This window comes from Pleurodeles waltl, chromosome 2_2 (assembly GCF_031143425.1).
Source record: "Pleurodeles waltl isolate 20211129_DDA chromosome 2_2, aPleWal1.hap1.20221129, whole genome shotgun sequence".
Lineage (NCBI taxonomy): Eukaryota > Metazoa > Chordata > Amphibia > Caudata > Salamandridae > Pleurodeles > Pleurodeles waltl.
Genome location: NC_090439.1, coordinates 69,670,686 through 69,684,894, shown reverse-complemented (window position 1 = coordinate 69,684,894; position 14,209 = coordinate 69,670,686). Strand labels below are relative to the sequence as shown.

At 43.5% G+C, this 14,209-nt stretch overlaps 1 protein-coding gene across 2 annotated transcripts in view; it reads left to right on the top strand.

Annotated features, from left to right (window-relative positions):
• The window catches only part of ANKS6 (ankyrin repeat and sterile alpha motif domain containing 6), a 389,890-nt gene that overhangs the window by 106,236 nt on the left and 269,445 nt on the right, over window positions 1-14,209 (top strand). For both annotated transcript variants that reach the window (XM_069219478.1, XM_069219477.1), the window contains exons 4-5: window positions 1,221-1,425; window positions 2,915-3,021. In XM_069219478.1, coding sequence (XP_069075579.1) covers window positions 1,221-1,425; window positions 2,915-3,021 — 312 coding nt within the window. The remainder of the gene's footprint in view (window positions 1-1,220; window positions 1,426-2,914; window positions 3,022-14,209) is intronic.

The window sequence follows — 14,209 nt, the reverse complement described above, 5'->3', positions numbered from 1 at the left end:
TTTTTAAATATGGTGCGCCCAACCCTATGAGCTGTTTGGGTCCTATTTTATGTGTGACTTTCACGTATTAAACAGTGAGTTTTCGTCCTGGCCACAGATTTATTTTGTCAGACAGAATTAGCAGTTTAAAACTACACAAATTCAGCAGTGGCAGAGCTGATATATGTTTTTAAAAGGTTACCTAAGTGGGTGGCACAATAGGTTCTACAGGCCCACTAGTCACATTTAATTTACAGGCCCTGGGTACATGTAGTACCACTTTACCACGGACCTATAAATAAATGAAATGTACCAATTGGGTGCAAGTCAGTTTTACCATGTTTAAATGAGAGAGCATAAGCAGTCTAGCACTGGTTAGGAGTGATCATTACAGAGTCCTAAAGCCAACAACAGTTAATTTCATTCAGCAAAAACTAATTTCAGCAAACAGAAGGGGAGAATGCAAAGCATTTTGTGGAAGACTCCGCAAAACACTGGCAGGTCTAACAAACTCCGAGAGTATTGCATTGGCCCTTGGATCTTGCCGCTGTTCATGGTCTCTAGGTCCCCTGACAGTTCCTCCATGTCCAGTGATTGATCTGCCTGAACCACTTCAGTCAGCCTGGCGACCGGTGTATCTGCCAGCGTTTCAGCTCAAATACTCTCAGTACAGGTTTTTATGCTAGTGAGCAAAGTTCAGAGCAGTGAACTTGCAAGTGTGAAACTTTTTCTCCAATTTGCTCTGCTATTCCGGTTCTAGCCTTTCAATCTCTTCCCTTGTTGCAAGCCAGTACAGGATAACATCTTTATTAATATATTGAACTACACTGCCACAGGTATTTAGAATATTGTGATTTTATGCTAGATGTGATATTGAGTACTGTTTATTCTTCTGGGTTTTTGAATCTCCTAGCTCCATGCTTTCTGACAAACTTGTTAATTTCAGTGTGCCTGTTTTCTTATAATTTTATGTAATTGGTGGTACCTTCTTGGTGTTGTTCATTTGGTCAGTACTGTCTCTGTACACTATACCCTACTGGTCTTGTGAGTTGTACTGGTGTATATTTCTATTTTCTAGTTGAAACCTTAAAGTATTTTTAAAAAATCCAACTTTCAAAGGTGTAAACCTGAGGACATCTGAATTGCACTGGTGCTATAATGATTTGGGTTGCATCAAATTGTGTGTACTGTATGTTTGCTATATTTCCTACAGTTCACTGACACAACATCCATCTTCACAGGAAACATTCAGCTTGTGAAAGAGATTGTGGATGAAGATCCAAATCAAGTCAATATCGTTAATGGGGAAGGCGCTTCACCTTTGATGATTGCTGCTGTGACTGGGAAATTGGACCTGGTGGAGCTGTTTATTGAGAGAAATGCAGAAATCAACAAGCAAGATAATGTCCACGCCTGGACAGCTCTTATGCAGGCTACTTACCATGGGTGAATAACTAACTCTGGTAACAGGGTGTGCATATTAGTGTATGATTCCTTCACTGTCATATAATCAAGGAGTCTCTTAAGTACAGCATCCACTGTGGAAGATACATCATTTGTTATAGTTTATGTACTGATTTTGATGGAAGAGTACAATTCATGAAATGACATGTACAATAGTGTTTAAGAACACACATTATGAACACAGCATTATTGATCAGTAAAGGGTATAATGCTAAACCAAGAAAACCAATTTAATGTATTAGGAGCTAAGAAGAAAAAGGAAGAAATAAGGATGCTTGTTTATAATAGCTACAAGGGTAATGTAATATTTGTGTTATGGATCGTACTGATCAAGAGAAAATATTGCAGTATGGAGTTTGTTTAAAGCATTGTTCTTCAGTAGTGTTCGCTTGTTAAAACATTCATGTGCAAATCCTTTACTGAAATTTAAAAAAGTGTTAGTTCCTTCCTAAAAGTACAAAGTCCTTAACGTGGGTAACAAATTGATTGGGGTGCTTACTCTCTGACAATTTTCTTCTCAGTATGTATAAATTATTTTTGATTACAATATAACATTTTTATTAATCTCAGTAGTTTTGTAATACAATGAACTATTGTGTTATAAATATGCAGTCCTTCAAACATTCAGATGGGTAGAAATATGCAACTTCTAGAAAAGAGGAAGACACAATTATTGAGTTTTTTTCTAGCTGTTTAGTGCATCCTCACGGTTATAAGAGGAAGAAGACAGATGTTATTTGGGTGTTTACATTCTGGCTTTGCTAATTCTTGTGCAAATGTAAGATCTGATACATGTTGTTTGGCCAGTCAGCTAGGACTTTGTGAATGTGTGTTGTTGGCAGCTGCAATGTTGAAGGAGACTAGCAAAGATTCACATTTGTCCGAGCATCTGGAAGTGACCTGGGATAGGTTGTTAAAAAATATCCACTCCTCAACCATGTTCAAGTTCACTCTCACTAAGGAGGGCTTGCTCTTGTCCCCGATTTGCTTTGCAAGCTCAATCTCTTCTTCAGAAAAGTCTTTGCTTATATTGGGATTATGGGAATGTGTGCATCCCAGGTACAATTAAATCACTTGTTTGTTTTGCAACACAGACATCCTCATGTTGCTGCAGATGCAAGGACTAAGGTGTGTGAAATGTTACTGTTTTTGTAGAGGCAATGTGTTTGATTATTGGATGATTATAAAGGAGCTTAAAAAATTCTTCAAAGGGCACAATAGCTACTAGTTCATCTTGCTTTACTCATTAGACCCATAATGTGAAATGGATTGTTTGGTGAATTACAGGTTATTTTTCAAATATTTCCAGGCAGAAGAATGGATATTCAGCTAAGCAATGGCACATATGAGATATTTAAAGAGCAGGCTTATTTACTTAGCTGTTTCTGATAAATGTTTAATTGCGGCTATTCAAAACTGCAAATTAGAAGACAATTGTTTGACTGGTATTTTTCTATTTCTTTCCTTCAAGCAATAAGGAAGTTGTTCTGTATTTGTTAAATCAAGGAGCTGATGTCAACCTTCGTGCAAAAAATGGATACACTGCCTTTGATCTTGTAATGTTACTTAATGATCCGGGTAAGTCTTCCTTTTGGTTATTATGGTAAACAAAATAAACGTTGGATGTTAATTCATTAAAGGGTTGAATTATTGCCCAGTTATTCTTACCATCCAGCATTCTCCCACTTGTTCCGATAAAAACTTGCCCCTTTGCAAGGACACCCATTGACACTGGTTTGTTCTGCTCATGTTGCAGGCACTATTAAAGACGCACATGTGGAGTAGTGATCATATTGGAACAAGTGGGGGAACACTGGGTGGTAGGAATTTTGTGGATCCCTGCAGATGATTCCACAAGTTTAAGACTCAGAAATGGAAGGAAAAGGTCTTGTTTTAAGCAAAGTTTGAGATTTGCAGGGCATTGTGGGTAAGAAACCCTCCTAGGATCCAGGTGAGGCACACCACCTAGGACTCCTTAGAGTGTATAGTTTACATGAATGTCTGGCTTTGGGAAGTTTCCCTAGGTGGCTGTCCATCCTGGGCCCAAATACTGCTGCTGCTACTCTCACTTCCAATTTCTCCATGTTTTGTTTTGGGACTTTTTGTGTTGCGAATGTTCAGGTCAGCCACGCACATGGAGTACTTTTTTCTTCGGGACATGTGGTACAGTGTTGGGCGGTAGGAAAATTTTCATTTCCCCCAGATTCTGGAACATTTCTTTACAGAAATGTGAGGGAAGTGCACAATTGTAGGCAAAGTTCGAGATTTCCAGGGCATTGTAGGTAGGGAAACATTGTAGGATCCATGAAAGGCACACCACCTTCGAGTACCCTCAGTGTCTAGTGTTCAAAGTGGCTGGGTTTAGTCGGTTTGCCTGGGTGGCAGAAAACAGTCGTATATATGGCAACCATGTACCATACAACAAAACATTATTTATATATATATATATATGTTCAATGGCATGTGTAGCTGCAGATACACATGCTGTGCACAGTCCGCCATCTGGTGTTGGGCTCGGAGTGTTACAAGTTGTTTTTCTTCGAAGAAGTCTTTTCGAGTCACGAGACCGAGGGACTCCTCCCATTTTGACTCCATTGCGCATGGGCGTCGACTCCATCTTAGATTGTTTTTTTTCCGCCATCGGGTTCGGACGTGTTTCTTTTCGCTCCGTGTTTCGGGTCGGAAAGTTAGTTAGAATCTCAGAAAAAATCGTCGGTATTGTTTGCGTTCGGTATCGGGTTAGTTAGAACAACTCGACACCAAATTTTGAAGAGCTCCGGTGGCCCTTCGGGGTTTTTTCGATCCCCCGTCGGGGCCTGGTTGGCCCGGCCACGTGCGACTTCAAGGCTGATGGAACGGACCCCATTCCGCTTCTGCCCAAAATGCCATAACAAGTTTCCGTGTACGGATCTGCATCTGGTCTGTAACTTGTGCTTGTCCCCCGAGCACAAGGAGGATACTTGTGAAGCCTGTCGAGCGTTTCGGTCGAGGAAGACGCTGAGAGACCGAAGAGCCAGGAGACTACAAATGGCGTCCACGCCGACAGGTCAAGAATGTTTCGAGGAGGAAGAAGAAGCTTTCTCCATCCGCGAGTCGGATTCTGAAGAACTCGACGCCGAAGAAACACACCAAACCGTGAGTAAGACGTCGAAAATCAAGACTCACGAGAAGTCCACAAAAGCCCAGGGGACGCCACCGCCAACAGGCCATGGCTTAACCCGAAAACTAGGTGACCGATCCAAGGCACCGAAAAAGGGCATGCTGGTGTCGAAGTCATCCGACTCCGGTCGAGATACCGCCACACAGCAACCTCGGAGCCGAGACAGCGGCTCCGAGAAACTTCGGCACAGAGACAGCAGCACCGAAGAATTTCGGCACCGAGACACCACGCCGAAAACAAAGAAGGTTTCTTCGTAGCCTAAAAAGACTTCCGAAAAGGTTTCGGTTCCGAAACATCCAGCCTCGGAGCCGAAAACTAGTTCCTATACAGAGGAACAAGGAGTAACCTCCCAATTACATAGAATTGGACATTAGCTTCAAGCTGTAGAGCCTGACTACACGCAAAGAAGGCTTCATATTCATGAGGACACAGGGAAGATAACCACTCTTCCCCCAATCAAAATAAAAAGGAAACTTGCCTTTCAACAAAAGGACAAGCAACCACAGGCAAAAGTGGCAAGGAAAACAACCCCGCCACCGTCTCCACCACTGATGCACTCACCAGCTCATACTACAATGAGTCAGGATGATCCCGATGCATGGGACCTTTACGATGCTCCAGTGTCTGACAACAGCCCAGACTCATACCCCACAAAACCGTCACCACCTGAGGACAGTACATCCTACACACAGGTGGTCGCAAGGGCAGCCGAATTTCACAACGTCACCTTACATTCTCAACCAATTGAGGATGACTTTCTGTTTAACACCCTATCCTCCACCCATAGCAAGTACCAAAGCCTTCCCCTGCTCCCAGGAATGCTAAGACATTCAAAACAAATATTTCAGGATCCAGTCAAAGGCAGAGCCATAACTCCAAGGGTGGAGAAAAAGTACAAGCCACCGCCAACAGATCCAATCTATATTACAACACAACTAACACCAGACTCAGTAGTTGTCGGGGCAGCTCGTAAGAGAGCCAACTCTCATACCTCAGGAGACACACCACCTCCAGACAAAGAGAGCCGCAAATTTGATGCTGCGGGAAAAAGGGTTGCAGCACAAGCAGCAAATCAATGGCGTATTGCCAATTCACAAGCACTTTTGGCAAGATACGACAGAGCTCATTGGGATGAAATGCAACATTTCATCGAACACTTACCCAAGGAGTTCCAAAAAAGAGCGCAACAGGTGGTAGAAGAGGGACAAAGTATCTCAAATAATCAGATACGGTCTTCCATGGATGCAGCAGATACAGCTGCAAGGACAATAAACACTGCAATCACGATACGAAGTCACGCATGGCTGCGCACTTCAGGGTTCAAGCTGGAAATCCAACAAGCTGTGCTCAATATGCCATTTAATGAACAGCAATTGTTTGGGCCGGAGGTGGACACTGCCATTGAGAAACTCAAAAAAGACACCGATACAGCCAAAGCCATGGGCGCACTCTACTCCCCGCAGAGCAGAGGCACATTTCGTAAACCACCTTTTAGGGGAGGGTTTCGAGGTCAACCCACAGAAACCACAACCTCACAAACAAGGCCTACTTAGCAGAGTCAATATCAAAGGGGAGGTTTTCGGGGGCAATATAGAGGGGGCCAATTCCCAAGAAATCGAGGAAAATTCCAAGGCCCCAAAACTCCTCAAAATAAACAGTGACTCACAAGTCGCACAACCCCATCACATAACACCTGTGGGGGGAAGACTAAGCCAATTTTACAAACTTTGGGAGGAAATAACAACAGACACCTGGGTCTTAGCAATTATCCAGCATGGTTATTGCATAGAATTTCACCAATTCCCTCCAAACGTCCCACCGAAAACACACAATATGTCAAAACAACATATAGATCTTCTAGGACTAGAAGTTCAAGCATTGCTACAAAAGGACGCAATAGAATTAGTGCCAAATCTACAAAAAAACACAGGAGTTTACTCACTGTACTTTCTAATACCCAAAAAGGACAAAACTCTGAGACCAATACTAGATCTCAGAACACTAAATACCTACATCAAATCAGACCACTTTCACATGGTCACGTTACAAGACGTAATCCCACTGCTCAAACAGCAAGATTACATGACAACATTAGATCTAAAAGATGCGTATTTCCATATACCAATACATCCTTCACACAGGAAATACCCAAGGTTCGTATTCCAAGGAATACATTACCAATTCAAAGTGTTGCCATTCGGAATAACAACTGCGCCAAGAGTTTTTACAAAATGCCTGGCAGTAGTAGCTGCACATATCAGAAGGCAGCAAATACATGTGTTCCCGTACTTAGACGACTGGTTAATCAAAACCAACACGCTAAGACAATGTTCACAGCACACAAACTACGTCATACAGACCCTTCACAGGCTAGGTTTCTCGATCAACTATGCGAAGTCACACCTTTTGCCGTGTCAAACACAGCAATATTTAGGAGCGACAATCAACACAGCAAAAGGGATTGCCACTCCAAGTCCACAAAGGGTTCAAACATTTCACAAGGTAATACAGGCCATGTATCCAACACAAAAGATACAAGTCAAAATGGTAATGAAACTCCTAGGCATGATGTCTTCATGCATAGCCATTGACCCAAACGCAAGATTGCACATGCGGCCCTTACAACAGTGCCTAGCATCACAATGGTCACAAGCACAGGGTCAACTTCTAGATCTGGTGTTGATAGACCGCCAAACATACATCTTGCTTCTATGGTGGAACAGTACAAATTTAAACCGAGGGCGGCCTTTCCAAGACCCAGTGCCACAATATGTCATAACGACGGATGCTTCCATGACAGGGTGGGGAGCACACCTCAATCAACACAGCATCCAAGGATAATGGGACATACATCAGAGGCAGTTTCACATAAATCACTTAGAACTGTTAGCAGTATTTCTAGCGCTGAAAGCATTTCAACCCATAATAACCCAAAAATACATTCTTGTCAAAACAGACAACATGACAACAATGTATTATCTAAACAAACAAGGAGGGACACACTCGACACAGTTGTGCCTCCTAACACAAAAAATATGGCATTGGGCGATTCACAACCACATTCGCCTAATAGCACAATTTATTCCAGGGATTCAGAACCAGTTGGCAGACAATCTCTCTCGAGATCACCAGCAAACCCACGAATGGGAAATTCACCCCCAAATAATAAACAATTACTTTCAAATTTGGGGAACACCTCAAATAGATCTATTTGCAACAAAAGAAAACTCAAAATGCCAAAACTTTGCATCCAGGTACCCACAAGATCAATCCCAAGGCAATGCTCTATGGATGAACTGGTCAGGGATATTTGCGTACGCTTTTCCCCCTCTCCCTCTCCTTCCATATCTAGTAAACAGGTTGAGTCAAAACAAACTCAAACTCATACTAATAGCACCAACATGGGCAAGGCAACCTTGGTACACAACACTACTAGACCTTTCAGTAGTACCTCATGTCAAACTACCCAACAGACCAGATCTGTTAACACAACACAAACAACAGATCCGACATCCAAATCCAGCATCGTTGAATCTAGCAATTTGGCTCCTGAAATCCTAGAATTCGGGCACTTAGACCTCACACAGGAATGTATGGAGGTCATAAAACAAGCTAGAAAACCTACCACTAGACACTGCTATGCAAATAAGTGGAAAAGATTTGTTTATTACTGCCATAATAATCAAATTCAACCTTTACACGCATCTGCAAAAGAAATAGTAGGATACTTACTACATTTGCAAAAATCTAACCTAGCTTTCTCTTCCATCAAAATACATCTTACGGCAATTTCTGCTTACCTACAAATTACGCACTCAATTTCATTGTTTAGGATACCAGTCATAAAGGCGTTTATGGAAGGCCTAAAGAGAATTATACCACCAAGAACACCACCAGTTCCTTCATGGAACCTCAACATTGTCCTAACACGACTCATGGGTCCACCTTTTGAGCCCATGCACTCTTGTGAAATGCAATACTTAACATGGAAAGTTGCATTTTAAATTGCCATCACATCTCTAAGAAGAGTGAGTGAGATTCAAGCATTTACCATTCAAGAACCATTTATTCAAATACACAAAAATAAAGTCGTTCTACGGACCAATCCTAAATTTTTACCAAAAGTAATCTCACTGTTCCACCTAAATCAAACGGTAGAATTACCAGTGTTCTTCCCACAACCAGATTCGGTAGCCGAAAGAGCACTACATACATTAGACATCAAAAGAGCACTAATGTACTACATTGACAGAACAAAACTAATTCGAAAGACAAAACAATTATTTATCGCCTTTCAAAAACCTCATACAGGAAATCCAATTTCAAAACAAGGCATTGTTAGATGAATAGTTAAGTGCATTCAAACCTGCTATCTTAAAGCTAAAAGAGAACTGCCTATTACACCAAAGGCACACTCAACCAGAAAGAAAGGTGCTACCATGGCCTTTTTAGGAAATATTCCAATGAACGAAATATGTAAGGCAGCAACATGGTCTACGCCTCATACATTTACCAAGCACTACTGTGTAGATGTGCTAACTGCACAACAAGCAACAGTAGGTCAAGCTGTATTAAGAACATTATTTCAAACTACTTCAACTCCTACAGGCTGAACCACCGCTTTTGGAGAGATAACTGCTTACTAGTCTATGCACAGCATGTGTATCTGCAGCTACACATGCCATCGAACGGAAAATGTCACTTACCCAGTGTACATCTGTTCGTGGCATTAGTCGCTGCAGATTCACATGCGCCCTCCCGCCTCCCCGGGAGCCTGTAGCCGTTTAGAAGTAGATCTTTAACATTTGTACATTTGTAAATATATTACTTAAAACTTTATTATGTACATCCGCATTCACTCCATTGCATGGGCACTATTACTAGCATACACAACTCCTACCTCACCCTCTGCGGGCAAAACAATCTAAGATGGAGTCGACGCCCATGCGCAATGGAGTCAAAATGGGAGGAGTCCCTCGGTCTCGTGACTCGAAAAGACTTCTTCGAAGAAAAACAACTTGTAACACTCCGAGCCCAACACCAGATGGCGGACTGTGCACAGCATGTGAATCTGCAGCGACTAATGCCACGAACAGATGTACACTGGGTAAGTGACATTTTCCATATGTTCGATGGCATGTGTAGCTGCAGATACACATGCTGTGCATTATCCTGCCATCTAGTGTTGGGCTTGGAGTGTTACAAGTTGTTTTTCTTCGAACAAGTCTTTTCGAGTCACGGGACCGAGTGGCTCCTCCCTTTCGGCTCCATTGCACACGGGCGTCGACTCCATCTTAGATTGTTTTCTTTCCGCCATCGGGTTCGGACGTGTTCCTCTTCGCTCCGTAATTCGAATCGGGGAAACTTAGAAAATCATCGAAATTCGTCGGTATTGTTTGCGTTCGTGGCCGGTTTAGTATCATCACATCGGCACCGACAACAAGACAGCTTCGGCGGCCCTTCGGGGCTTCCGCACTTAATCAAGGCCTGGTCGGCCCGACCACACCCGTCGACAAAGAACTAATGGACCGGACCCCTTTCCGTTTCTGTCTGAAGTGACACGCCAAGTATCCTTACACAGACCAGCATCGGGTCTGTAACCTGTGTTTATCGCCCAAACACAGAGAGGATACTTCAGAAGCCTGCAGAGCGTTTCGATCCAAGAAGACCTTAAGAGATAAACGCGCAAGACGGTTACAGATGGCGTCGAAACAGTCACAACATCTCGACGCCGAAGAAGAAGAGATGCGGATATCCATCCAGGGTTCGGACTCGGATGAATCCGACAGGGATCAACCACCGAAGGCAGCACAAAAAGTGAGTACACCTGCCCCGTCCCACACCCAAGGTCAGGTCAAGAACCAAAAGGCCTCGGGAACGCCACTGCCAGAAGGCCATGGCTCAACCCACAGAAAAGACGGTGACCAAATATCATCGGCACCGAAAAACGCCAAATCAGTGCCGAAGACTTCCGACTTTGGTCGAGAAACCGGCACCGAAAAGAGTTGACATCAAATAATCAAGTCGAGTAAACCTCGAAAAAGCCACTCGAGCCGAAACCGACAATCTCCATCAGGGTTTCGATACCGAAAAAACTGGCATCGGAGCCAAAAAAGGCGTCCTACACGGAAGAGCAGGGGCTCTCTCTACAGCTCAAAGAAAAGCACAGATTTGAGCAGGAACTGGACTTAGAAGAGTATGATCAAACTCAGCAAAGTCTAGAAATCCAGAAACATACAGGGAAGATACAAACTATCCCTCTGCTTAAGTCCAAAAGAAAACTGACTTTTCACAAGACTGAGATGCAACCAAAGGCCAAAGTGGTTAGAGAAAGATCACCACCCCCACAATTCTCACCACAAACGTCCCCACTTCAATCTCCACAGTTGTCACCAGTGGGTACACCAATGGCACAATCACCCACACATACTGGGATGACTCAAGACGATGCGGACCCCTGGGATCTATATGACCCACCAGTTTCGGACAATAGTCCATAGTGTTATCCGACGAAACCTTCGCCGCCAGAGGACAGCGCGTCCTACACGCAGGTACTGGCCAGAGCAGCAACATTTCACAATGTAACAATGCACTCAGAACCAGTGGAAGACGGCTTCCTGTTTAACTCTCTGGCATCCATGCATGCATCGTATCAAAGCCTGCCAATGTTACCGGGCATGCTTAAACATGCACAACAGGTTTTCCAAGAACCAGTGAAAGGGAGAGCAATCACGCCAAGGGTCGAGAAGAAATATAAAGCGCCCCGTCAGACCCTGTGTTTATTACACAGCAGCTCCCTCCGGACTCAGTGGTTGTGGGGGCTGCAAGAAAACGGGATAATTCGCAGTCATCAGGGGATGCGCCACCCCCTGATAAGGAAAGTCGTAAATTCGACGCGGCTGGGAAAAGAGTGGCATCGCAAGCAGCCAATCAGTGGCGAATTGCCTACTCACAAGCCCTCCTTGCCCGATACGACCGAGCACACTGGGACGAGATACAAGACATCATCCAGCACCTCCCCAAAGAGCATCAAAACCGTGCCCAACAAGTGGTTGAAGAGGGACAGGCCATATCGAATAACCAGATCCGCTCTGCAATAGACTCTGCTGATACAGCGGTACGAACTGTAAATACAGCAGTAACAATTAGAAGGCATGCATGGCTGCCAAGTTCTGGGTTTAAACCAGAGATACAGCAAGCGGTATTGAATATGCTGTTTAATCAACATCAGCTATTCGGCCCGGAAGTGGATACTGCAATAGAAAAAATGAAAAAAGACACGGACACGGCCAAAGCCATGGGCGCGCTCTACTCCTCTCAATACAGGGGAACATTTAGGAAACCACAATTTAGGGGAGGGTTTAGACAGCAACCCTCAGAACCAGCCACCTCCCAACAAAACCCCCTTACCAATCTCAGTACCAGAGAGGGGGGTTTTGTGGTTCCTACAGAGGACAGTTCCCAAGAGGAAGAGGGAAATTCCAGCCTGCCAAGCAGACCCCTGGTAGCAATCAGTGACTTCAATGTCACACTTCCCCAACACATATCACCAGTGGGGGGGAGAATAACAAAATACCACCACACTTGGACACACATTACCACAGACATGTGGGCTCTATCAATTATCCAACATGGTTACTGCATAGAGTTCACAAGATTCCCTCCAGATGTTCCCCCAAGAACGCACAGAATGTCAATACAACACTTAGACTTATTACAAATAGAAGTCCAAGCACTACTAGCAAAAGAAGCCATAGAACTGGTACCTTATCACCAGAGAGGAACAGGGGTTTATTCCCTGTATTTCCTCATCCCAAAGAAAGACAAAACGTTAAGGCCTATTTTAGATCTCAGAACACTGAATCTCTTCATCAAATCAGATCATTTCCACATGGTAACACTACAGGATGTAGTCCCTTTACTAAAACAAGGGGAATACATGACAACACTTGATTTAAAGGATGCGTATTTTCACATACCCATCCATCTCACAGGAAATACCTCAGGTTTGTAATACAAGGCAAACATTACCAATTCAAAGTGCTGCCATTCGGAATAATAATGGCCCCCAGGGTATTTACAAAATGCCTAGCTGCGGTAGCAGCTCATATAAGGAGAAATCACATGCACGTATTCCCGTATCTAGACGATTGGCTAATAAAAGCCAACACTCAACAACAATGTCAAAATCACAAGCAATATGTAATAGATACTCTACACAAACTAGGGTTTTCTATAAATTACCAAAAATCACATTTACAACCATCCCAAATACAACAATACTTGGGAGCAACATTCAACACACAAAGAGCAGTTGCCACTCCAAGTCCACAAAGAGTCCAGTCGTTTCAAAATATAAAATCAAGCATGCAATCAAACCAACAATACACGGTCACGTTTGTGATGAAACTACTAGGCATGATGTCCTCATGCATAGCTATTGTCCCAAACGCAAGACTCCACATGCGGCCCTTACAACAGTGCCTAGCAAAACAATGGACGCAGGCACAGGGTCAACTCCAAGATCTAGTGTTGATAGACCGCCAAACACACTCTTCGCTTCAATGGTGGAACCCTGTACATTTAAACAAAGGGCGGCCTTTTCAAGACCCAGTACCTCACGCCATTATCACAACAGACGCCTCCATGATTGGGTGGGGGCACACCTCAACAATCACAGCATACAAGGTCAATGGGACAGTCAACAAAAACAACTTCACATAAATCATTTAGAACTGCTAGCAGTCTTTCTAGCACTAAAAGCCTTTCAGCCCCTTCTAGCCCACAAGCATATCCTTTTCAAGACAGACAATATGACAACAATGTATTATTTAAACAAACAGGGGGGGACGCACTCGTCACAACTGTGTATCCTAGCGCAAAAAATTTGGCACTGGGAAATTCACAACAACATTCACCTGATAGCACAATATATACCAGGCATTCACAATCAGCTAGCCGACAATCTCAGTCAAGATCACCACCAGCCTTACGAATGGGAAATACATCCCCAAATTCTAAAAGATCACTTCTACCGCTGGGGGACACCAAACATAGATTTGTTTGCAACAAAAGGAAACGCAAAATGCCAAAACTTCGTGTCCAGATACCCACACCCTCAGTCCAAGGGCAATGCTCTATGGATCAGCCGGTCAGGGATATTTGCTTACGCTTTTCCCCCTCTCCCGCTCATTCCTTTTCTGGTCAACAAAATGAGTCAAAACAAACTAATACTCATAGCTCCAACGTGGGCTCGTCAACCGTGGTAAACCACACTGTTGGACTTCTCGGTAGTACCGTACATCAAACTACCAAACAGACCAGATCTGTTAACACAACACAAACAACAGATCAGGCACCCGAACCCAGCATCGCTCAACCTAGCAATCTGGCTCCTGAAATCTTAGAATTTGGATATCTAAACCTCTCAAAAGAGTGTATGGAGGTTATTAAACAAGCAAGAAAACCCACAACAAGGCATTGTTATGCTAATAAATGGAAAAGGTTTGTTTTCTACTGCCAGGCTAATCAAATTACGCCGCTAAACGCCTCCATACAAAACATTGTAAGTTATTTACTACACTTACAAAAAGCAAATCTTGTTTT